The sequence below is a fragment of the Rhinolophus sinicus genome, chromosome 15, assembly GCF_057876585.1.
Source record: "Rhinolophus sinicus isolate RSI-liver-muscle chromosome 15, RSI-T2T, whole genome shotgun sequence".
In the NCBI taxonomy this organism is placed as follows: Eukaryota; Metazoa; Chordata; class Mammalia; order Chiroptera; family Rhinolophidae; genus Rhinolophus; species Rhinolophus sinicus.
The window spans coordinates 116,784,317-116,811,658 of NC_142515.1; the positions used below are offsets into that span (position 1 = coordinate 116,784,317).

General features: G+C 35.8%; 1 protein-coding gene across 1 annotated transcript; it reads right to left on the reverse strand.

Annotated features, from left to right (window-relative positions):
• Window positions 1-464: 464 nt before the first annotated feature.
• On the reverse strand, window positions 465-27,098 carry USP38 (ubiquitin specific peptidase 38). The gene is made up of 10 exons (XM_019730777.3): window positions 25,922-27,098; window positions 24,200-24,335; window positions 19,332-19,461; window positions 17,505-17,606; window positions 14,231-14,389; window positions 12,147-12,340; window positions 9,611-9,704; window positions 7,199-7,305; window positions 4,694-6,056; window positions 465-1,679 (listed from the first exon to the last, which is right to left on the reverse strand). The coding sequence occupies exons 1-10, from the start codon at window positions 26,601-26,603 to the stop codon at window positions 1,518-1,520; spliced, it is 3,129 nt and encodes a 1,042-aa protein (XP_019586336.2). The 5' UTR covers window positions 26,604-27,098; the 3' UTR covers window positions 465-1,517.
• Between the last annotated feature and the right edge of the window lie 244 nt (window positions 27,099-27,342).

Here is a 27,342-nt window from a genome sequence, read left to right on the forward strand (position 1 = left end):
TATAGAGAAGAGAAATCTTGATTAATTCTGCAAAGAATTGCCAGTTTTTAAGTAATCCAGTTTTCCTAAACTTGGTGAGTGAAAACAGGTTAAAAGTGGGAAGTAGTGGAATGAAGATGAGAAGTATTGTTTTCAACCACTGCCATTAAAAGCTTGGGAAAAAGATAAACCCCAAATCACCAAAGAACATTCTTTCCTTAAAATGTTTTCAAAATAAATGAGACCAATCTTTAGAACAATGTACAGCCATGGATAAGTTAAAACCTTTAGGAAGGGGGTCAATTGGGATAACTCTTGAATGCTGTATAATCAAGACCCAGGAGAAATGACTTGTTTCAGTTTCCTGGCAAAGAAAATGTGGGATGGTAGGGTCTGACATTTCAACATTTTATCTGAAGCTATGAAATGGTGTAAAATGTATCACTCAAATGAAAACAACAACAACAAACAAACAAACCCAGATGTACAACTCTAAAAATATGTGATCAATGTTTAATATTCTGAGGATTAAGTAACAAAATCAATAAAGATTTTCTACTTGACTAGGTTCATTTACTCTGAATTCTTCTAAGAGTTAAAAATGAACTATAACATCTATTGATTTAGAACCATCATATTTTACTTCAGGAAAATCTAATACCTTTCAAAAAGTTATAATTTTAATGTTAGCACAAAAAATTACTTCCTAACATTTCATTTTAAAAAAGCTTTTCCGCAGCCAAAGAATCCTATTTTTTAGTTACAGTACTGCAAGGCACATACAGAACTCACCTCCTTCAAAACACAGAAGATAGACTCCCTGAAATAGAATTTTAAAATCCTTAAACAATTAGAAATACTACAAAGTTAGCAATTTTTAGGTAAAAATGTTGCTCCTACAGGATCATGCACCTTTCTTAAAATCAATTCAACACATTTATGTATAAATAATCCTTTTTAAAACATTTGTACTTGAAATGCAGATACAGTGATGCTGAAGACAGCACTAAACAAACTTGAAAAGTACTACAGCTTGATAAAGTCTGTTATTGCCTTCATTAGAGACTGTATCATCTCCAGTATTTTCAAAGACTTAAATTTAATAATGGGGTAACTACACAGGAAATAAAGGATTTTCTTTTTTTTAAAACAATATTCCCTTCACCTCTAACATCAATTCTTCTACAAAGGATGCTAAATGAATATTTTTTGTTCATAAAACTGAGAATAGAATCATTTAAATGCCTCTACTAAATTTAATGCAGCTTAATTAGGGACCAGGTACATATTTTCCTCTGAAAATTTTTGGTCAAGCATGTCTAACCATAAAAGCAAATGGAATTTTAAGAGGTAGATTTTTTTTCCCATGATGCATTTTGTTAATAAATGTATTGTCAAGAAAATAAAAATAAGCACTGAGTGTGTTTTCTTAAAGTACAAGGGTCTAATGAAAAGAAAAAATACTTGTTACAGTCTGACATTTTAACAGTCATAGCATTGGATGTTTTGTGACCAGTGCATTTTGGACTCTCTCTGGATTAAAATACGAGTCTGCCAACTGTATTAAATCCTCCACCCCCGCCTCCACCAGTTGGTCCACAGCTTCCTGGTGGATCATTGTCATCAAATCCATTTGGCCGAAATGAACAGGAGGCAGATGCAGCTTGTAGCGCCCGGGCTCGAGCATTCAACTCTTGTTCCTACAATTCAAAATAATTTTTATGAAATTAAAATCCTAAATACAATGGATGGATATATCACCTATATAAATATTTTAAAACTGCCTTAGTCCTTAATAAGCACCCTTCAAATCTCAGTAACTTTAAAAATACTGACTACACTAATCCTTTCCAAATCTTACTAAAGTGTGTATCACTGATGGAGCAAACAACCGTTGCTTCCCTGAAAATAAGACCTAGCCAGACAATCAGCTCTAATGTGTCTTTTGGAGCAAAAATTAATATAAGACCTGGTATTATATTATACCCAGTATTATGTTATATTACATTATATTATACCCAGTCTTATAGTAAAATAAGACCAGGTGTTATATTAATTTTTGCTCCAAAAGATGCATTAAAGCTGATTGTCCGGCTAGGTCTTATTTTTGGGGAAACAGGGAAAATAGAGAACAAAATCTTGGTGTAACTCTATAGAATGATGGAGCCTAAGGCTTTTCTGTTTCATTACTTCAATTTACAGAAGAAAACAGAAGCCTTTCAATCCCAAAATTTCTCCACAGAAACATTATAGTTCTTATAATACTCGTCAACATATGTTAAGAATGGATTTCTTTTCTAATATAAAGGATGCAGAATTCAAAGGTTATAATGGATTATCTACTCTCTATCAACAGGCTATTTTGGAAGTGGGTGATTATAGTAAAATGAATAAATAATGAAAGAAGGCTGATTTTTCTACTCTTTCTTTAGACTAATTCTCAGGGAATAAAATATCTCAAAAACACTGCTAAGGGAAACGGAGCCTATCTCCTTACCGTATCACCTAAAACTTTTCTCTACCAAATTATTAAAAAGTTTATTAGGAGCCGTATTCATCTATGTGCCAAACATATATTAGGTGCTCAGTAAATGTTAATGATCTCCGATTAGAACACTATTAGGCACTGAGCCACAAAAGTAGAAAAAGTGAATAAATAATGGCAAATTCATTTGGCGAGGTATAAAGTGGATTCTAAAAACTGGCACAAACTCCTTGGAAGAATACATAAACTATCCTGGCATGCGCCCACTTTTCAGGAAAGGGAGTATAAGTTTCCAATGAGGTTGATGTCAACAAGGTCTAAAAGCGACTGCTGGGAGCATAATACTTGTTCGGCATAATCATCCTGAAAATCTTTTCAAAATCCCTGTTAACATTAATAACAAAAACTGTACTATTGCCGACTTTTAAACGAAAACCCCAGTTACCCCAGTTACTCTGCTCCGTCTGGCAAAGTAATATTATTATATAAGTTCTAGCTATATTTTTTAAGTTAGAAATTAAACACTTAACTAGAATTAGTGATCAGACTGTAAGGTATAAAAATGTCACATCACTTGATTGTATACCTGATACTAATAACCAATATAAGATTGTATACCAACTATACTTAAAAAATAAATTTAAAAAAATAGGTAACTTTTAAATAAAATTTTAATTTAACAGTATCTTTTTTGCTTTAAACAACTTGCCAAGCGGAGACTTAAGATGGAATTTAGAACAACTGCACAACACTGAAAAACAAATAAAGGACATTAACAGTTTTCCTTTATAGTGACATTAAAACAATAAAAAGAATGGTTCATCATACTCAAATAGTATCTTATCAGGATATAATGGAGTAAATGGCAAGACAGAAAATCATTTAAAGCTAGGCTGCAATACAATTAGTTGTTACGGCTTTTAGCATTCCAATCACAGAAATCAGAGTAGTTTCTCTTTTCAAAACCCATGTCTCCCCTTTGAAAACTATTTCACCCAATCACTGATATATAAATAACCTGCATATTTCTAAAAATCAAGATTGCACTTGGCCTTATTTTCTATATTTTATATTACAGAATTTCTATTTCAACCAAACCTTCTTAACTTCACTCCACTTCTTTAAAGAATTGTGATGCTTAGTATCTTGTGCTTATTTGATATTTAGCTTTATTGGATGTGGTTCTATTCTCTGGGTCATAAGACTTCTGACTACATAGGAGAATCCTTGGTAGTGAGTGAATCAGTTCTAACAAATATTCTGAGTTTCTAATTTTTTTCTGTAAAATGTAGTGTTTTTGTGCCATTTTAGAACATTGCTATACTTCTATAAAAATGTATCAGTTTATTTTATAATACAGTAAATTTGAAACCTTTTGAAAAAACTTCCCTCTGAAAATCAGTACTACAGTGACCTATTTTCTCCTCTTTTCTGTATCTTTTAGGAGTTGTGACTGAAAGGCAAAATTTTTAGAAACTTACTTAAACTCATAAAATCACTTGGATTACCCAATTTATACACCGACAATTTCACCTATAATTTACTGTTGGTCCTTCATGCTAATAGCAAGTTGGCAGGTTTCCAAGAAAAATATTTTGAGCAAGGTCTTTATTAACTTTAAAGTAATAAAAACACTAACTCCTTGCAACAAGTATATTTATAATTCAGCTTACCTTTATTCCATGACTTTTATTTACTAATTGTTCTATTATGTCCTTGGTTTTATTGCTCAGATCCTTAAAGAATACAAATATCTTTTCTTTACATATTCTACCTTTTAGTGTCCTTTTATCTTATCTACCTGAATGTCAACAAATAGCCCTTAAAATATTTATACAAGGGTCTAGAAGGAATAAACACCAAGTTCAGCAGTTGTTTCCCCTGGTAGGTAGGACTAAAGGGAAGAGGGAAAACACATTTTATTAAACTTCCTGTATTTCTATATGTAGTGATTTTATAATAATTACATCTTTTGTAATAAAAAACAAGTAAGGTCTTCTATACTGCATCTAACTTGGACTTTTCATGATTAATTCATAACATTAGAAAGACAATTTAGTTATATAGATTGAACCCATTCATATAAACCCAGACTCAAATTTCAGAATTATCACTCTGTAAATTATGTGAAAATGTAGAAGTTGAATTTCATTTCACTGAAATGGGTGCTCATTGCACCACCTGTTTAAATATTTTCCACAAATGATGATTCTTCTATTTCCAACTTACCTGTAAATATAGTTTATTGTCTTTTGTTATAGCATCCATAAGTTCTTTCTGTAGAGGTGGGTCTCCATTTACCCAGAGTCCACTGCTTGACTTGTTACCACTTAGACCATTAGTGCTGTTCTGTTTTTTATACAAAAGCACATAAGCTGTGTCCTTTGGAAACCTACTCGTAATTTTCTGGACTGACTGAAATGAAGTAAACGTCACTCTGCTGTCATTAAATAAAAACCATTCTTTTGACATTTCCTTATTTTCCAAATCCTGTTCAACAATGGCACTGGGACTGTCTCTTGCTAGTACCTGACTCTGGGAGGAAGCTAACGCCAGGGGTTCAGACGGGTGGCACATCTGGTACGAGGAGTCTGTATCTGTAATGTTTCTGGCGTAAGAATAGTAATGCCCACTTTCAGAGGATATACCAGAGTGAACGACAACAGAACTTAATAGATAGGGCACCAGTTTTGGGCAGCAAGCTTCTTCAGTTCCAGAAGACTTTAATTTTTTAGCTAGGTTTTCACTAATGTCAGTGAAGTCAACATCTATAGGCCAACTTTCTGACAACGAAGAGAAAGAAGTAGTTCTTTTAACTGGCAACTCCAAAACCAGTGGCAGTGACACATTGTCTAAAATTTTTCTTCTCACATGATACTTCTGATCATATGAAAATCTCAGGAGAGTAAGAATAAGGTATTCAGGTTCCTCTGTGATTTGCATAGTTTTCTCGGCATTCTGCAGAGAGGCACAGTTTTCACAATAATACTGGTTGTCGCCAGTAAGAATCTCTGGAGCCAAAAAATAATTTAGTAAGTCAGTTACTGAAGGGGTGGTTTCACCTCCTGGTTTCTGAGGTACATCTTTATTAACAAAAATCTTGCTAGATTCATTAGGGACAGAAGTGTTTTCAGTACAGCAAAACTCATCAGGAGGACGGCCTACCATTCTGTCATTCACAGCTGAGTCACAGATGAAGGCAGCTGTTGCTGAATTATAAACTCCTAGTTCTTCTGAAGGACCAGGTACACTGGCTTGCATTAGACCATCATCCTGTGTGTTGGGTGATGATGTTGGATCTTGAAAGGACAAGTTTTCCATAGAAGAGGAAGGACAAAAGGCAAGTGAAAGATCTGTAAAGGCTTCCACTTTCTGTGAGGTACTCCTGCAGTTCAAACAACATATGTGAGTTCGTAGCTTTCCTCCAAACATTTTTTCTATTAAAGTCTTCTCACCATCACTTGTGTAAGGGGTCTCTGTTAGTACCGCTGCCTTACTGGCTACTTCCTGTAAAGAAGTTTCAACGCACCCCAGACTTTCAGAAGGCCTGTGAGAGGACTGAACTTTCAAGATCTTTTCTTCTTCATGGAGCCTGTGGGAGAGTATATCATTATGTAGCTATTTCACTAAAGTTTAAAAGTCATTTCTATTGAAAAATATTGGTGGCTTATATAAATAATGCTTAATTTAAAAAAATCAAGTTTTTCCTCTTTTAATCAAGAGGAGTATGGAACACTTTGAGAATGCAGATTAGAATAGAAATTACGGGTTATTGCTACCCTATATTACATTTTCTTCACACTGCTATTTTATAGCACTTATTATGATATAGTTACATAAGCTCTTATATATCTTCGTCTGTCTGGCATCTTATGGAAAGCCTGGCACAAAGAAAACACTTAACATATCCTTAGTTGAGCGGGAGGAAGGTTGCACACGTTGAGCTCAACTGACTTTACCAGTCACTCATGTAACAGGAGGGAGACAAACACAGGGAGATGAAAGAAGATAATAGGTTTTATTAACTAAGTGCTAAGGAGAGAATAAAATATACCAAATTCGCCCAACTATGAACTGGTCTACAGGAGACGCTATTACATTTTTTGGTCTCAGGACCCCTTTATATTCTTAAAAATAATTGAAGCACTCAAGAGCTTTAATTTATGTGATTATATATATCAAATATTTGCCACATTCTAAAACTGATACTGAAAGTAATAAAATATGTAAAAACAATAATAAACCCATTACTTATTAATATAACTTTTCAAATGAAAAAGTTATATTTTTCAAAAGCCAAAAAAATTTAGTGAGAAGAACGGCACTGCTTTGCATTTTGCAAATATTTCAAGTATTGGCTTAACAGAAGAAGACAGCTGGATGTTCATATCTGCTCTGCATTCAATCTAACATGATGTGTTTTGGATGAAGTATATGAAGAAAATCTGGCCTCAACCACACATACACATATATGTGGCTGGAAAAGAAGACCCCTGAAAGTGTTTTGGTAACCCCTAGGGGTCCTTGGACCACACATTGAGAACAGCTGGCCTCAAATAAGGAAAAAAAAAAAAAAGAAACCAAATTAAAAACAAAAGAACACTTAAAAAATAAATGCAAAGTATTTTAAAGACGAACACTTGAAATACGTTTTTAAAGCTAAAAAAAATTATTTAGAAATAATCTGTTATGAAAGAACACAATTCAAATCGTAACTTTAGAAATACGTTTTACCTGTCTAGCAGAAACCTGAGGTATTCAGAACAGTCTTGCTGTGATCTGGCGGTAAACCATGGAGGTCTGGAAGCTTCGAAGAATATCCGAGGTGCATATGCTTCTCTCTTTTGATATCAGTAGAGAAAATACAAGGAAATGATTCTCACACAATGAACCAAATAACTGAAATCTGAATGTATAATGTTTAATAAAGATTACTTAAAATTACATTGCACTTAACTTTTACTACAAAGTGTTAAACATGGGGGCAGATAAAATTAGTTAGAAATAGATTTGGATAACCTTCAGTCATAACTTCTCATTCTGCAAATGACAATTAAGATCTAGATAAAACTATGTGACTCGCCCAAGATCATACAGCTAAATACTGAGGGGATGACATCAGAACCCAGAGGGGATTACATCTAACTCTTACTATAATGCTCCTGGTATTATCCCTCTGTGACAGTGATGTGTTTGAATCCACAATTTTTGAAACCAAATCTGAAAAAGACATGTTAATGAATCTACACTTTAGATAAAATAATAAGGGACTATGGTACAGGGCCATACATACATAGCATAACTACGTTAGGTGAACATTTCCTTGACAGAGGACACATGTCGTAAATGTACAGAAAGGTGAGCACAATTGTTAGGGACCTTGCTAGTTTTATTTTTAGTACAGAGGCAGCTTAGTGATGTGGTTGCTCATGGACTTTGGAGCAAAGTACGTTCAAATTCTAATTTTGCAATGATGAAAAATCAACTGAAAAGGCATCTGAAAAGGTGTGATTATAACCTGAAAATTTACAATTCTCCTGACATTTTGAATATTTGTGATATATAACAGAGTTCTCAGTTAAGGGAAATGTTAGCAAAATAGGGGTGTTCATAGCATTTTGAAGGAAAGAAGTTTAGTGTATTGGTCGAGCATGGGTACCGGAGTCATTTGGTTCTTATCCCAATCTTGCTACTTGTTTGCATGACCCTGAAAGCAGGTAACATGAGCCTAGTTTCTTCATCTGTAAGATGAGGACACTACCTTACTACCTCATAGATTGGTCCTGAGGAGTAAGAAGGTAATACATGTAAACCACTTAGCACAGGAGCTAGACAAACTTACCTGCTCAATAAATGTTACCTTTATTAAATGTAAGAAAAATAAGCCTTTCAATTATAGAGGGAAATCTTCCTACCTAAAACAATCCTCGTTGGCCTGCTACCAGACAGTGTCTCAACTGTGACAGAACTTCAGTTAGGTTCTCTTGTTAATTCTTTTCTTGGAAGCATGGAAACCTCCTAAAGTTTTTTCTCCGATAGCTCTGATTTAGTAAGTTAATATAGCATATATAATGTATTTATATATATATATAGATATGTTATGTATATAACACATATGTTATATATATATTATACAGTAAATATAGACTAGTGATAAAGCCAGAGCAGAAGTCAAACTAGGAAAAACTGTTTGGGAGTTGGAGGGAGATTTCATCTCCCTGGGTCCTAAGACAGTAAATTTAATTTGTGCATTTGTTTTCCGCAGGTAGAGAATAAAATTATCACTTTGAGTATATTAAGCCTTCACTATCATCTCATATGTATATTAAGCCATCACTACTCATAAGCCATCACTGTCATGTCACATGTCAATCCTGTCTCGATTCTTCCATTTAAGAAGTTACCCTTGAGGTATTTCTCTGCTTGTAGATAGGAACGTAGCATTCCCATCATCTCAATCCTACCAATTCTGAGTCCACTCTTCTGGCTCTAACTACATACTCTAGACCTCTGTGACTAAGACAATCAGAATGAAACCAGAAAATAATATTACATTATTATAAATGATACATATTATTATTCATATATACTGCTCAAAAGTTGAACTCTAAGTTCCTTGAACATAGGAATCCTCTTTGAATGCTGATCCGACTGCATATTATGTCTATCAATATGTCTGTTGAATAAATATTTACTATATGGTACTTTTTTGCCATTAGCATAAATTAATTTCCTTGGATTAATTTATGGACATAAAAGATGATCAAAAAATTTTAAGCTGTAGAACTTAATTACTGTGAAAAATCTATCAATTAGTATCTATAAAACATTAAAAATATGAAGGAGCTTATTTATTGGATAGAAAAATCAGATGTTATCTATAATTAGAACAAGAGGTCAGTATAATATTCATCTACAAGAACAGAAAGTAGGAGGAAGAAATAAAAACTTAGGGTGCATTCTGACTTTAGACAGTATCTCTTTAGCATTTCTAAGTGGATTTATTATGTTGGGTGAGATATATATTATCCCATCAGTTAAAAAGGTCTACCAAGTTTGGTATAATGTGAAGTTTAAAGAATATTATCATATTAACATGCATGTTATGTATATTAACATATACATAGCACACACACTTACACTCACCTGTGTGTGAGCCAAAAAGGCAAAAAGATGCTGTAATTTTTTCATTAATGAATTGCACCCATTTAGATTTAAAGATAACACTCGTCTCCTGAAACTAAAAGAGAATATAGTGATTATTTTATACTTGTGTGCACACACATGCATTTTTAAAAAGCACCAAAGAAGTTAGTTCCAGCATCTATTACCCTCAAAGTAAAACTTCACTTACCCGGTGGCCCTTTACCTAGCAGCAAAGTTACTACTTACAATGTAGTGAAGGAGGAAGGGGAGAATGATGCTAAATACTACGTGTCCTGGCAATATATACTGTCAGATATCATCATCATTTTCTGGGTTAGCGTGTACAAATAGGTTAAGCTATTAATTAATAACGTAAATAAGCGATTTTTAAATTGTTTCAAACCTGTGTGAAGTTAAAAAATACCATTATCAAAACATACTATAAAGTTAGAGTGATTTAAAGATTGTGGTGTGAGTACAGGATGAAAAAAAGATAAACTATTTAGAGGGGGAAGGTTTCCTAAAATTCAGACACTATAAATGAAAAATAGCAGATTTGACTATATAAAATTAAAAAGACTGCAAATGAAACACTCTACAAATTTGAACTGCACTGACTAGAAGGGAATATCATCCAGAGTATATATAAATCATCCAGAGTATACATAATCATCCAGGGATTATTATCCAGAGTATATATAAATCAACATGAAAAAGAAAAAAACACCACAGAAAGTTGCACAAAGGAAAAAATAAGTTATTCAGAAAAGAAACACAAATGAACAAAGAATGGACAGGAAAAACTCTGTAATGGTCAGCAACAAGCAAATTAAAACAAAAAGACATTTTCCTGCAGATTGGAAAAAGTTTTTAAGACTGATTGCATCAATTACTGCTGAACGTATAGGGTCATAGGTGCAATCATGTATTAATTAGTATGCGAGTTCAAATGTTATAGCCTTTCTGGAGAGCATATGGCATGTCCTCTATCTCTGCATCTGGGCAGAGGGGTGTTAATTATGAGCAAAACAACCTAATATTCACCAATAGGAGGATGGCTAAATAAATTGTGGTACACTCATTTAGTCAGCTCTGTCATTGCCCTAACATGGGGATATTTCCAAAATAAGTCATTAAAAGATAAAAACAAAAGCAAGTGGCTGGAAAATAATATATAAATAAGATGCTCTATAAATATATTTTTAGAAAACAACACATTTGTTTTTGTAGTGGCTGAAATTTATAATTACAACAAAGGTCTGGAACAATGCGAACAAAACTTAAATTTTCTTTGGTAATGGGAATGTCTGATTTTTTTTTTTTAATTAAAAAAATTTTTATATCTGATTTTTATATTACATATTTCTAGATTTTTTTTAAACCATGAAGAATTCACATATTACCAAAGAAATAAAATATGTTGTCTGCCTATTCTGAGATAGTATTATTGGCCACTGTACAGTAAGATGTGCTCTTCGAATTGCTGTTGTCAGTTATAACTGCTTTGGGTCTCTGTTTTCTCTCTCATCAGTTAGACAGCTGGACTAGGTGACCTCTGCTGGTGAGATATGGATTCTTTCAGGTTTATGCCTAGTATCACTTGTGTGTAAGAATACACATTTTCTTAAAACAAACAAAAAAATCCCAAATACAAAAATATCAAAAAACAAAAGAAAACACTAAACCAAACAAAAAACACCTTAGAGTTGATAGTATATTTTGAGGCCAGAAAATAAAATACAGCAACTCTTCATCTTTTAATTTATGATTCCTCTAGGTAGGCATAAAAACTTACAAAGACTTGGAACTCAATTGTAAACATCTTTGGTCAAGTTCTATGAATACTCTATTGGTATTGAAGACAAAAATGCAACTACATTTTTGCCTTTAAGAAAAGTTTATCATTTTTTTTTTACTGTTACAGGTGGCATTCATATAGTTAACTTCCTTTAATTTTCTATTCACTTGGCTGCAAGAAGAACAAACTTGAAAGTAAATCTGTAATAATGCAAAGGAACACGTCTGTTTACACATATGCTCAATTAACTTGGGGTGGGAAGTAGAGCTTAAACTTCTTTACCAGCTAAAAAGAAGTTATTGATCTGATAAACAGCAAAATATCTGCAAGTAGAAAAAACTAAACAGGTCCCCTCAAAAGATATACAAGTTAAAAAAAATACACTGTCTTAATAGGATAATAACAAATTAGTACTTGAGGACACTTAAACTCTTTGGCATATGCTCAATCATTCCCTCTTGTTACACTAATAAATATCAAGTTAGAGTTAATATAAAAAATTCTAAGTACAACACACAATATAAATATAAAGTAGAATTTATATAAGTTAACATTTTAGTAGTTCCTGAGCACTAAAAGCAATTTCATTTCTGAATAAGGTAATAACATGAAAATATTCATATTTCTGCCATTTATAATAATGTGAAGACAGTCCCACCATCTTGTAACTCATCAGACCGCATCAATTTCTACAGTTAAAATGGAAAAAAAAAAGGGGGGTTTCAAATTTAAACTTACTCTGTGGCCATAAACAATGCTTGTATAACACTGTTCATATAACATGTATTTCCTAGATTAATAAGACCAGTTTTCCCAGTTTCAGATTTTCCAGAAAGTCTAGACAAGCAAGATGCCAAAGAATTGGACTGCGAAGTCCAGGCACTTTGATTGAGAATCAATTTAATCTTCTCTTCACTGGGCTTAGGAAAATCCTGTAGATCATAAAGAGGAAAAATAGTTTAAAAATATAAACAATTTTTGTTACTAAATTAACACCATAAAGAAAATCCTTCCACTGACATTTAACCTTTTTTCCCCTCCCACTTAGTTTTGAAATCATTGAGTACTTGACCAGTCATCAAAAAAATCAAATTGCACTATCTGTAAAAATAATTGTCTCCTAAAACAAGTAAGTATCTCCTAAAGATAGAGTTTATCAAGTTGAGGAGTACTTGTGAACCAGGAATTCAAGTCACATTTGAACGATTTATGCTTCCTATTTGCCAGCAAAATGTTTTAAAAATAAAACTTTGAGATCAGAGTATAACCTAGTGCTTGAATAGCACTTATTCAAAGGAAGTAGAATGAGGATTTAAATATGCACACAATTTAATAAGCTAAACAAACAATTTTCTTTTAAATTTTCTAACGAAAATAAGAAATATCTTTTCATTCGCTAAAATATCTTTTCATTCAGTATTAACCTACAGAAATAAAAGCTCAAAGTAATCAGGAAATGAAAAATGAAAGCATCTAAGCACAGAGACCTCTGACTTTGAAAAATAAAACTCAATTTCATGTTTAACCATATTGAAAATTATTACAAGATACAGATTCCTCTGAGCCGCTTTGTGACATATGAGATAAAAATTTAAGTGTGATTTCAAGCATGAGTAGAGCACTGGAGAATAAGGAAAGTTGGAAAAATCATTAAGGCTTTTTTGGGCTGTTATTGCCATCTGGTACTTGTACTTTAGAATACAAACATTTTCTGAAGGAATTTTAATCTGATTTTGTTGTTGTTGTTGTTGATAGCTAGCTATTGGGTTAAGAGGGAGACCCTTGCTTCTTCTGAGCCTAATTTAGTTATTAGAATTTTCAATGTGGAAAGCACTGAAGAATGACAATCAATTAACAACAGTACCAACTTTCATCTATGGACACAGTGACAATATAGACATTAACATTACTATCAAATCCATGACAAAAAGCTTCTTTACATAAGACATTTACTTCTGAAGTATCCAAGTGTCATAACAGTGGTATGCTGACCCGTGCTGTGTTCTGGCCTCAACCCAAATCAGCTTGATTTAGCTAACTATGTAGCAAGAAGAAAATGTTTTGTATTCATTTCAAAAGAAGTAAAGATAATGAGACCTTATATTGTATTTCAGACCTCAAAAAGAAATACTGTTAATAGAACTGGTTTCTAATAACTTCTGATTAAGTCCGACTGAGGCAAGTTCTCCAATTCTTTTGCTACGTGCTGATTATGCAGGAAGTTTACGAAGGGAAGTGTGCTTATTGTGGCCCATTCTTCAAGAAAAACAGAATCAGTGCTTTTTAGATCCAACATGGATACAAAGTTGAAAAACAGGTAAATTCACAAATAATTCAAGTAAAGCATTTATGAAATATGGGAATTCATGAAAAGTCCATAGCAAAAATGGAACAAAAAACAGGAAAGAAACCAAAGTCAAATATTTTATTAAATCGCTTTTTCTTGGTTCTAAGCTGCATCTTATATATTTTGTAATTTTGATACTGGGATGCAACTCCAATGTTTGTAGTCACTTAATGTACCATTCCCTTTTTTTTTTTTTTTTATAACCAAAGTTCCCCATTAGCTGTTATAAATTTAAAGATATGCCTTGTAATTGATGGCACCGTAGAACTAAAGCAATATGGTTATTAACTTAGTTACAGCAAATAAGAGATTACCCCCTAAATATTAATGAATTCTGATTTTAAATGCATTTTTCAAACAAAAAGCATATTACCACAAAGGAGTAAACTGAATAGCTAGTTACAGGAATGTTTCACAATGATCTATCACATCCTGGGCTGAAGTACCACAAACACTGGTGCAACTATCATCATACCTTTATTGCTTCCAGAATAGGTTCGTAAAGATCCGGAAATCCAGAATAATGATACATCATACAGTGTATCAGTTCTGTTAATTGCACTAAGAAGGCTTTACTGGAAGGCAGACCATTGCTTTTGAAGGAGTGAACCAAATGAACTACATGAGGAACAATCTGAAGAGAAAAAAAGATAAACATGCCTCAATTTATGCAAACTGGCAACAAATTCTCTAGCCCACAAACGGAATGTAATTATTTATTACACAATCAGCAAATACTTTATGCTCAGTCACAGACATTTTCTAAAAAAAATTATGAAGTTAAAAATTTATAGAATATCAAGGTAAAGCCAGTGTTCAAAGTCACATATGATTGCAATTCCATGTAAGACCCCTCTTTTCATCCTTATACTCCATCTAAAACACAAACAAGACTTAGTCACTGCTGCCATTCTCAAAAACACCTTAAGTTGAAAAATGTTAGGGCTGTTGTATCTACCAGATTGTTTACTAGGAACACACTTTTAAAAGATAAACCTAGAATTAGCTTAAGAGCTCCATCTAGTGTGAATTTTAAATCTTTCACTTGAAAGAATACGGTCTTATGGTCAAACAGCAATCACAATTACAGTAATCTCCCAATCAACTCCCTTTCCTTCCCCCTAAAAAGAACAACCTCTTCTTAAATTAACACCACTATTCCCATTCTGCTGTCTGGCTTACACTTATGCTTGAGGTATTAAATCACATTTTAGCTTTTGCACTACCTTCTTTGATCTGACCTCCATCAAAAAAAAAGCATTACTGACCATGAAACTACCAGTTCCTAATGAGTTCACTTTGTGGCTATCACTTCTTCATTTCTACGTAAATCTCAATTATAATTTTACTGCATTTCTATTTGATATTCTCTTGTTAAAATAGTCAGATATCTAAATTTGTTTTGTTTCCTCAGAGGTGAAGGGGGAGAGAGAGAGGGAAGAGACAAAGAGGAAAGAATTTTTAAAATAATTATTTACTTTATTATACAATTCTGTATCTTCCCAAAGCTTTCCTAGTGTAGATTTGGTCTTTGCAATCAGGTAATATAGTTGTCTATTATTACATCCTATGTGGTCAATATTATCACTGACACAGAGACCAAGTTCTTCATGGAACTATAGATATACATCTAAGTAAGCATTTATACTTCTAAATCCTTGCAAGTTGACTTTTTTTTTTTTGGAATGAGCAAATCTAAATATTTGTAGACATTACTGTAATACCCATTAAACTTAAGTTACTACTTGAGAAAATGTATATAACTTATTTAATTAGAAGCTTTTATACTTTTATTTCTGTTTAAATACTTTTCCACTTATATGATAGAAAGCACATGAAAAGCAACTTGGTCCATAATAACACATTATAACATTAATTTTGGTTTGCTCAAAAATACTTTAAACGTATAATATAGTGAATAATGATGCTTGTGATTCCAGATTATTCCTCATACTTAGTAACTCCTAGCCCGAGTTCTTTGCTGAGTTATTTAGTTATAGGTGATTTAACTACCACATGACCCGCTCACTACTAGATGCCCAAGTTAATTTTCGTTGAGTAGCAGGTCAGGCCATACACAGTGTGCAGACAGTAATCAGGTCTTTGTTTTTAGGCTTTACTAGGCCAGACCACAATTTTCAATTTCAGATCTGTTTCTTAAGTGAATGATTTAATATTTGCTTATTTCAATAAGCCAAATAATTCAAAGTCAATTATTTGTTATCTCAACTACTTTTTTTCAGGAAAAAAGTAATAAAAGTAAGATGTCTTCCATCTTTCAAAAAATTGTGAGCAAAGAAAGAGGTTTAGAGTATAGCGTAAGTGACTAAGTAGAGATTAAGGAATGTGCTCCAGGCTAACGGTCATAAACCTTAGAATGGATGATTAAATGATGTTAGAGAATCTCCTTCCCAGAAATTCTGAAAATAAACCTTTTCTCAAATGGCATACACATGACTATGCCTGAAGACAGGGACAAATAATTGATGTTTTTTTTCCCTTGGAAGATTCTGCTAGTACACCTGCTATATTAGCTCAAGTTTGAGTTTTGTTTGTGTGACAAACAGACATAAGGTTATTGACTGATGATCAAGTTCACAATTAGGGCAATTAACTGCAGAAATCATTCATCCTCAGTGGTAACATTCAATGTAATTACTTGTTAGTAAGGCTTACTTACTACAAAGCCTGCAAATGTTCCTTCAGTGGAAATGAGGCACGGAGCAGTCTATGTGAGCATGTAGTTCTCTGAGGCTAGTTATATAGCTAAACAATCAACAGCTGGAATTCTGCACTTCTTTATCACTCTTTTGAATGTGTTTGGGGCGGGTCAGTATTCCGAAGATTTTTACATTGCGGTGCACTGATGATGAGCTTCTAGTCCTGTAAAACTAAGGATCAGATCCTGGAGCAAGGGAGTAACCAGGTAAAGCACTGCTTTCCTGTGACGCCCGAGACAAATGGACAGGTTCCCCAAATAAATTTTGTCATTTCTCACCTGCAATAATTAATAACTGATAATCAAATTACTGAAATCCAATCCAATCAAATCAAAACCAGTGATGTAGCTGGTTAAAAGTGTCAGGATTCTGGGGGTGGCTGGTTGGCTCAGTTGGTTAGAGTGCAGTAGCTCATAACACCAAGGTTGCCGGTTTGATTCCCACATGGGCCAGTGAGCTGTGCCCTCCACAACTAGCTTGTAAAACAACAACTTGACTTGCAGCTGATGGGCTCTGGAAAATACACTGTTCCCCAATAAAATAAAATAAAAATTTAAAAAAGGGGGGGTTAAGATTCTGGATATATTTTAAAGGTGGAGTCAATAGAATTTGAAGGATATGGATTGAGAGAGAATGAAAATTCCTAATTCTGGGGCTGCTGTTTTCATGCTTTGGGAATTCTAAAGCAATCAGTAGTTTCAACCATTTTTTTCCTTCTAAACTGTTCATATGTGCATCAGATAATCATCAGTGACACTGAAATGTGACATCTCTCGTGTAGAATAGTAATTTTCAATTGCTGATTGTGGTTCCAAGTACAGCAGTTTGGTGAGACCCAAAACATCCTGAAAATATATTCTTTGGAGAGATATCCACAATCTCATATTTCTAAGAAATCACAAAATTACATGGAAATAGTTAGATTTAGTACTAACCTACAATCTTTCCACTATATACAAATGTGACTCAATATTAAACTAAAATTTAAGACAAGATTTTTCAATGTAGAAAGCTCGTGTCATAACTTACCAAATGGAACGCCTCTGGGGAGTGCTGAAAACTAAGCAGCATGTGGGAAAGAACTGCAAGAGCACCAGGTCTCACAAGAGGAAACCAAAGTCGATTAAAAACCTTCAAAAGAGACAAGACATCCATCTTAAGATTTGAAAAGAAGCCTTTAACCCAGTCAGTGGTTATTTTCTTAGAGCCTCAAATTTTTATGTGAATACATGTATGGCCCTCTTCCTGGAAAGTCCTACCATAACATATGTCATGAAACTTTGGGAGGAGACAGTTGGGAGATAACGTGACAGAGATTGAGGGAATATAATGGCCTAATCAACTCTTAAATACCACTGATCAAATACAAATCTGTCAAATCATGTTTATATGGTGATAGCTCTCGGGTCCATTATTCATTCAATTCATTCACCAAATATTTATTGAGCACCTACTAATGCTCAGCACTGTTTTAGGCACTGGTGATACACGAGTGTATCAAAGAAAAATCTCTGATCTTACAGGGCTTTCTTCCTAGAGGGTGGGTAGAGACAATAAAAGTGCATGGAGATAAGTGCTTTGAAAGCAGGGTGATGGACAGGGGCTGCTGAGTGACAAAGGGGTCTGCTATTTTATTATATAAGGTATTTAAAAAACGCCTCATGAAAAAGGTGACATCTGCCTATGAAAAACTGACGGGAATGTGAGTAAGCCTGGCAGGTACCTTGGAGAAGAGCAGAATAAGCAGGACAAAGCTAGCACTGCAAAGCCCTGAGGCCTTGAGCCTGGTGTACTAGAGATGTAGCAAGGAGGGCAGTGTAAAGCAGAAACTGAGGCAATGACACTGGGAGACTGGATGAGGGAAGCAGCCTGGGCCAGATCATGTAGGACCTTGTATGAGACCTGGAGGGGACCAAGGGCGGGAGCAGGCAGGCTGCTAACACCATTACAGCAAGGGATGACGGTGACTTTGGACCAGGGTGGTAGTGATGTGGCTGGTTAACTGGTAGCTTTCTGCACACATTTTAAAGGGGAATAACAGGATTTGTAGGATACAGGCTGAGAAAGAGTGAAAAGAGACCAAAATAGCTTCAAGGTTTTTGGCCTGAACGAGGGGAAGTACGGAGCAGCCGTCTGAGATAGGGAAGACCAGGTCTGGGAGGGAAAAATCGGGTTAGACAGTGGAGAAGTTGAATTTGAGATCCAAGTACAGACAGTTGGATACATGATTATGGAGTTCATGGGAGAACAATGGACTAGAAATATAAATAAAGCTGGCAGTCTATTAACTTAGATGTTATTTAAAGCCATGGGACACATGCGTGATAAGTATGGCTGAGAGGAAAGTGGACCAAAGACGAAGCTCTACGGCAGTCTGAAGTTAGAAAGGGCCACTACAGGAGACTGAGATGCCAGTGAACTAGCAGAGTATAATGTTCTGGAAACTAAGTGAGCAAAGTGTTTCAAGACGGAGTGATCAACTGTGTCAAAGCCGCTGACAGGTCAAAAAAGAGGAGGCCTGAAAAATAACTCCTGGGTTTAGCAACATTGGAAAGCACTGGTGTCAAAGGCAGTTTTGGTTGAATCATCCTAATAAAAGCTTGATTAGTTGGATTCAAGAGATAATGGGAAAAATATGTTTTCATATTAGATTTTTGAAAATAGCAAAATTATTTTAGTTACCCATACTTAAATAGCATTTTGAATTTCTAAAACCTTTTCAAAATTATTATTTAAAACAAAACCAAACAAGAACATATTCAAAATTACATGCTTTAAAGGGGACAACCCAAAGATAAAAATAAGATAGATTATATAAGTCCATGCATTCTAATAGATTTATGTACTCCCACTTACCAGTTCTATTTTCAGTAAAGTAACATCTATCAAAATAGTAAACTTTTGGACAGCGGCCAGTCCTTTCAAGAGTGCAATCACCCATGTATCCACATGCTGAGCCAAAGGCCAGGACAGCCAGTCAATCATTCTGAAAATTGAAGAAAAACAAAGCTATCAGTATTGAAAATATTGTCAACACTATTTCGCTAGGAATAATAAGTTGCAGTAGATAAACACTCACTTCGTGACTCAATATTTACTGCGCTTGCTTGTGAAAAGCACTGATCAAGAGGTAGAAATGAGTCTAATGGGTGCTTGTATGCAAGGAGTTTCCAATGTGTATTGTAAGCTGAGTTTCTTGTATGACACATTTCCATAAAAATAACTTCTGACAAACTATCATTTTGCGTAGTTTTAAATTTATTCTATATAGTGATATCAAGAATTCATTGGACAAATTTACTCTAAGAAGAGCAGTTCAAATATAGCTACCTGAATTAAGACATACGGATGTAAATCAAAATTTTTCCTCTGGTGGTTACAGTATAAATATGAAATGCATTGTTAAAAAAGACTGTATCTTGAATTGTAAAACAGGTTTTCTTCATCCCTTTTCAAAAGCCTACTAAACAAAGACAACAAAAGGAAACTTTAAATAGATAAAAGGGCACTGAATGCGTAAATATCCTAAATGGCCTCATTTTGCATTAGTGATTGTTTTTCTTCTTGAGTAACAACCCAGTTTAATGGGAATAAAGACAGAGTAATACGGGGTCTGATGGAGACTGTCCTTGATGTCAGATATCAACCACGAGGAAGTCTGGTACGACTCTTAGAAAGCAATTGGGCCAAAGGTTCGTATCATTTGATCCAGTAATCGAATTTGGGGGATTATATAATAAGAAAATAGTAGTGAAAAAACAGGTTTTTGAAGTCAGAGTGATGTGGTTTAAAAATTTCAATTCACCATTTATTAGCTGGGCGACCCTAAATACTTATGTAAATTATTTAACCTCTTATGTCTCAGTTTCCTCATTTGTAGATTACAGAAAAACATGCTTATTTTACAGGGCTGATATGAAGAGTAAATGAGTTAATATATGACATTGGAAACACTCATTGTGAATGTGTCTCTTCCACCAAATATTAATATATGTGGCAATAAATAACTAACTACCGATTATACAAAATGTAAAATATAAATACTAAGTACTTTAACACATGACCAAAAGAGCTACTCACATATTAAAAAGACTGACTTATAAATTGATATGGTTATTTTCACAACAGCTATGTTATATCTACAGTAACACTGGAGTATTATCTTTATTAAGGTTTTTGCTCGTAAGATTTTTATGTTCCATTAGAAATTAAGATGGGCCCCAAAGTCCAAATGCATGTTAACTACAAGTTATCTGTATGTTCCCTCTGTTCCCTACACACATCGTATTTCCCTTCTTGTTTTTCTGGCCATCTTCTTCCAACAATAATGGTCATAAGTCATTAAAGCAGTCCCTGACAGCTGTTCTACGTCTGCCAACTGTAGTTAGACTGATGTTCATAAAACTCTGTGGCCACTCTACATACAGGGAGTAGAAAGCAGAGACACATGCATCTGTGTACATAGAGTATATTCAGTGCAGCACTGTTTATGATATGGAAAAAATGCAAACGATCTAAATGTCCATCGATAAGGAAATGGCTTAAATACACTATGGAACATGTAGAGTTTTACAGAATGAGAAAGATCTACATGAATCTACTCATGGGGCTCTAGCATGGAAAGAGCTGAGATATTGTTGAATTACAAAAGAAAAAAAACCAAGAATACGAGTAAGTCTTTTTAAAAGAAAAAGCTGTTTTTGTTTAAATGAAAATCATGTGAGTACACTGTGTATATTTTTTTAGTATAAATACACACACACACACACACACACACACACAAAAGGTGTTATTTAGAGGAGGAATTGTGTGAGCACATGTCCTTGGCTCTGTGGACTCTGTGCCATGGGGAGTGGCACTGACAGTGGGAACAGACGGCGCTCCCTAGAACACAGGGCCTATGGCCAGAACCCCCTGTAGCTCACGTCTAAGGGAGTCCTGGTAAAGGGTGAGAGTGGGCAGAGTGGAAAATTGTACTTGGCCATGTCCCTTCATTATCCCTGATCACTCAAACAGACTTTTCCTCTATTCTCCCCAGTTCTGGCATCCCATTTCATAAATCTTATAAACCATTGCTTTCTACAGCTAAAAAGACCCTCCTCCCCCCCAAAAATGCAACTTACAAACCTTAACATTAAAATTGGAAATATTATGAACAGCCACAAAATAGATTAATCTTAATTTGTGGAGAATAAAACCAGTTTTCACTTTTAGAAGGCAGCCTAAGGGCTAGCTCCAGCCTTCAGTTTTATTTATTGTTCCAAATTGGGAAAATTTCATATAAAAAACTGGATTTCAGTATTTACCTTATCCCATTTGTACCCAACCTCCTGATTACCCTAAAGAAACTTCAATCAGAAGTAGCACAAATTAGAAGCCACAAATATTCGCGTGTCTATTACGTAACAGGTACTGTGTTAGGTGCTGGTACGGGGTTAAGTGCTGAGAATATAATAGTAAGATATGGTTTCTGCCCTTAAATTAGTAAGACAAGTTAGAAAATGTATCAATGGTCAGGCAATTAATAAATAACAGTACTGGTATCTGAACTCAGCTCTGCCGGCGTGTGATACAATGTTTTTGGCTACATTTTAATTATATTCCAGTTCTCCGTCAATTTGATTGAACTTGCATGTCCAAATCCTCTCAGGCACAGGCACTGCAGGCCGAGTTATTTTTATGGTTAACTACAGTAATCTTATCCACCAGGTATTGGTTACTATTTGACTTTGAAGACACTTAACCCTGATGTACCGATTTAATTTCTTAATATTTAAAGAATTTAAAGAACATTTAACTGTAGCTGTAATTTATGTACTTTGAAGTCTTGTTTCCTCCATTAGACCGTGCGCTTGAGAGCAGTGATCTTGCTTTTTGTTGTTGTTTAATCTTTAATCTTTGGATTCCCAATACTTAGCATAGTGTGTGGCACTGAGAAGGGGCTCAAATTTATTGAAACCATTTCTTTCTATAGCTAAAAAAAATACATGAAACGTGAAGACCTTAACATTAAAATTGGCAACATTATGAAAGACCACAAAATTGATATAATCTTAATTTGTGGAGAATGAAATCAATTTTCACTTTTAGATGGCAGGTTTAGGGCTAGATCCAGCCTTCAGTTTTATTTGTTCCAGTGTTTTAAAAATTGGGAAATTTCACATAAAAAAACTGAATTTAAGGTTTCTTTTGAAAAATCAGATCAGTAATACGGAACTCAAATTTCCTTGCAGCAACAAGACAGCTGAAGATCAGCTTTCTTTTTTAGAAGGTGCTTGTATGCCTCATTCCCTATTATTTCAAGTGCACCTGGCCTGTTTCATACTTTAATGTTACTTATCTGGTCCTAGTATGGCATTTGCATTTACATTTCTTTGGATTATAAAAAATGAACAGTAAAACATAATAAGTGCTATGTGTGGGGAAGTATAAGGTGGGAATATGGTAAAAATAAACATTGCTATCCTTTTCAGTTACATTTGTAATATAATAAGAATAATGACTCTAGGTAGATTATGGGTTAAATATGATCATGTAGCTAAACTGGAAATGAAATATAAAACCTGGATCACAATTTTTCTCATAGACATGAATAGGTAAAAATTAATTTCCAAATATATTATAAAACCAACTACAAAAAAGTTCTAATTGGATACCATGGTTGTTTTGAAAAGACTGAAAAATTAAGACCAGGAGCGCTAAATGCCAAGAAGTAGAATTTGCACTTGATTTAGTAAGTGGTAGAAGTCACTGTGGTTTCTTCATCAGAAGGGAAAAATGAGTAGGTCAGGATGACTGAGAGAAGAGAGTTAAGTCCCTCCTGGCCAAAAGACCAGCTGGAAGACTGGTGGTCTTAAGGCATGTAATGAAAATGTTAGCTATTAATACTTAGGCAATGGACCAACTGATTTCTAATTTCACTTTCACTTGTGAAATCTATAATTCTCTGAATCTCATTCTATTTTATGCATAGGACAACATAATTTATGATACAGTCATCTCAAAAAGAAAGAAATTTTAGTGCTGTTACAATCACACTGCCAGAGTTGCTGCTAAACAAGGGCATAGGAGTTTCATTATGGAGCGATGGGGGCGATAAGAGTGTTTCTTAAAAGCAAATGAATACTGAGGACTTTACATAAGGACTTGGAAATCAACCACATATGAGTATAAATGAGAATTGATAAAGTGATAAGAATAAAGGGAAAAGGAAATAAAAACAGATACTATGAAGAAGATCCTAACAGCATGGTGCCACAGGAATAGCTATTGTTGAATAATGAGAAAGAAAAATAAGGAAGAAAAAGACATTTCAAACAGACAAATGCAAACTATTACCCAGAGATCCTGAATGAAAGTAAATTAGCTAGGAAAAAAAAAGATCCCAGAGGGAAGAAATAGGTTGCAAGAAACAATAATGAGCAAAGAAGTTAGAAAAATATATTGACAATCCAACCAACTCCTGACTATATAATGAGAGTATATGTGTGTATGTTTTTGGAATTAAAAAAAAAACACTGAATTGAAAATGGATTTGTGAATTACTGGGATGCCTATCACGCATACAGTAAGATAAACAATTAATTTGGAGAATCTTTCTATATTTGATTCCATGATTTCAATTTTGAACACTTATCTTCAGTCTTTCATTATTGACAAAATACAACAAACTATTTCCTCCTCCCAAATCTACAGTTACCGTCTATATTGTCATGAAGAAGTACCTGCAAAGAGCTTGGGTCATACTTGCATCTTTTACATTTGGATCCGTAGTAAGGCTCCTGATGAGAACTGTAATCATCTGAAGAGGAATATGCTGCACAAGGCTTGCCAATGCTACAGAAGGTTCAAATGACGCATCTATTTTTTTTAATTAAAAAGAAAAAGGAATATTGCAAGAAGGTTCAAGTGAAGTATTGAGAGAACAATTAACCAAAAAATAAAAAAATAAAAAAAATGTAACTGCAGCAAAGGTGTCAATCAGGAAGCAGTTGTTACGCTCCACCTCATGGGTAGAGTCTAACATAAAAGGGATGTTAAATTATAGAAGTTAGAGATTAAGAGTGAGTAGCAATGATTACTCATGCTATAGACAGAACTATCCCAATATAAAAACTATTGTTCACTATTGCCATGCTTAGTCACGTTACTTTATTTTCTTGCATCCTTTAACATTAAATCATTGTGCTAAAAATATTCATTTGTAAAGTAGTAGTCAGAAAAGAAATGCAAGGTATCATTTAAATTCCCACTTTAGACCCTCCAAATTAACTTACAAGTATTAATTACAGGAGTCATTACATTGCTCTAACGAAGATTTTTAAAAATTTATTAAAAAGGTAGAAATTAAAGTGAATTTTGGAGAGAGACTTCACTTAAACTATATAAAAATTAAGCAAATCCAAGGTGAGCACCTTTATGGCTACAGCTGAAAATGTTCTGGGGAAATCTAAGAGTTCTAGCAACACAGGCAATACAAGAATTACAATTAAAAAAAGAAATCAACCCAGATACAGCAAATAAACAGTTGGTAATTCTTTCATAAATGTATTTACATTTAATTCATCAGAACGCATGGAGCTTATTAAAACTGTACTCTTATTTCTGGTTCTCAAGATTAAGGAGGACAGACACCTCCTTCACAAGTTCAAGTTCCAATAACAGCCAGGGAGAATGGTTGTACCAAGTAGAGAGGAAGTGAACAGTTTTGGATCTATTGTTTCACAATGTACAGAGCTGGAAGCTCCATGTCAGAACAAGGAATGTAAAGGCACAGGTAAAATTCTGGGGTGACAAAGCATTTTTTTGCCAAGTATCACTTGACCCCTCACCGCTTTGTAAGGATGCAGTTGGTGGGTCATATCCCTAGCGGAAAAACAGCTATTTAAGTCCTTCCCTTCCCTCATTCTACCTGTGTCCTTCTCACAAACACTACTGTACACAGAAAATGTCAATATTCAAAAACTACATAGTTAACTAGGATAATCCAGCAATAAAAATGCAAAGTCCATGAATAAAAAAAATGGCAAAATTACAAAACAGGATAAAAATTCATTACAACAAAATGATAGGGTCACAGCACAGTAATAATATGGTAAACCTTATTACACTACCATTAGTCACTAATAAATAGAAGCTTTATGTAGGAGCTGTCATCCTCAAAGCATTCCCTAAGTGGAGCAGAGGCAGGGTGATTCACTTGTTTAGGGCCAGAAGTCTTAGACCTTGACGTTCCCATCCTTTAAAATAAAAACACGGTCTGTTTTTCAAGGTACAAAGTGACAGCCTAAATAGGGTAGTGGATTGGAATAAAATTTTGGATGCGGGTACTAAGATTTGCTGTCCATTAACAATATTTTCTGGGTAGGGAGGCAAACATGGTGTGTGTATGGGAGAGACATACTGAATTTCCAAGAGAGAGTGTCTTGGAATAGAATGACCCTTACCTGTGGAAGAAATGCTTGCAAAAACTTCTTGCAGGGAAGGCAGCAGTGTGGAGGGCTCCGCCTTCCAGATGTTTTGCAGCAAGTTACTCACTTTTGTCACCTGAGAGACATATTCTCGCAGCTCTTTCTCCTGAGTGGACACGCACTGGAAGTGGCCTATCGTTCGAACCAGCTGTTGACAGAAGGTGATGGACAGTTTCCCCTTAGGGATGCATTGCACGAAGTCGGTCAGAAGGTCGCTCAGGCGGGCACACAGCTGCGGCTCCGGCCGCTCACACACCATCCGCAGCACCTCCACCTGCAGCAGGCTGAAGAGTTCCAGCACCGACGGGCAGCTCATGATCAGCTTCAGGCCGTTGTGAATGTAGTCCAGGATGGCTACGTCCTTCCTGTCCAGTGAGTGGTAGCCCTGCTGAAGGAGGCCCAGCACGAACGTCTTGTTGAAGAAGGACTCGAACTCGGGCCTGTGGTATCGTGCGTAGGCCTCCAGCACTTGGTGCCCCACTTGTCGCTGAAAGGGGTCCTGGCCGTCCAGGATGAGCCGGGTGGTCAGGTCAAACATGGCCTCGCACTGCGCCTCGTCTAGCCAATGCTCCGCCGATTCCACCACTTTCCGCACAATCAGCCGCTTTAGGGGCAGCGGGTGCGAAGAACTCACCAGGCCCTCCAGGATCTTGTCCATGGTCGCCACGCTGCAACGCCAGGGGATGGGGAGCGGGCGGAGACAGCCCCGAGTTGGGGCAGGAGAGCCCCGGGGCGGAGGTGAACTTGGAGCGCAGCAGCAGCGGGACCGACCACCGCCACGGCCGCCTCAACAGCCACATTTATCGGGCAGAGGGGTCCATCCAAGTCCGGGCAGCAGATGGTAAGCTTGGGGCGCGTAAGAACCGGCACCGCCCGCAGCAGGCCTAATGAGCCCGAGGCCCGCACTTGGCCGCCGCGCCGGGCCCGCGGTCCTTCTCGGCATCAGCACGGAGGGGCCAGCAGGACGCCCCCCCGCCGGCGGCAGCGGGCGCTCAGGGCCCGGGACGGCGAGCCTGTAGGTGGAGGAAGCGCGCCTCCGCGTCGCGGGGCAGGTGTGGGCGTCAGGGCTCCAGCAGATCGTGAGATGAAACGGGCCCCGGGCTGAGTCTGGAGCCGCTGTCACCCAGGGTGCCGGATCAGCCGGGGAGAAGGGGATATGAACACCCTTGACCCGGATCCAGAAGTTTCCGCAAACAGGAAGTGAATGACGTAGGAAAGGCCCGCCCCTTCCGTCCCTCAGCGCCACCGCTCCTCCGCCCCTCGGCTCCTCAACACTCCTTTCCTCCCGCTCTTCCCTCTGTCCTGCGCCCCAACTCCCCGGCTTCCTCGGGCTGTGCTCGGTGTCCTCCCCACCCACCCCTTTGCTGCTGCGCAGGCGCGGCCGCCTCGAGCGGGGT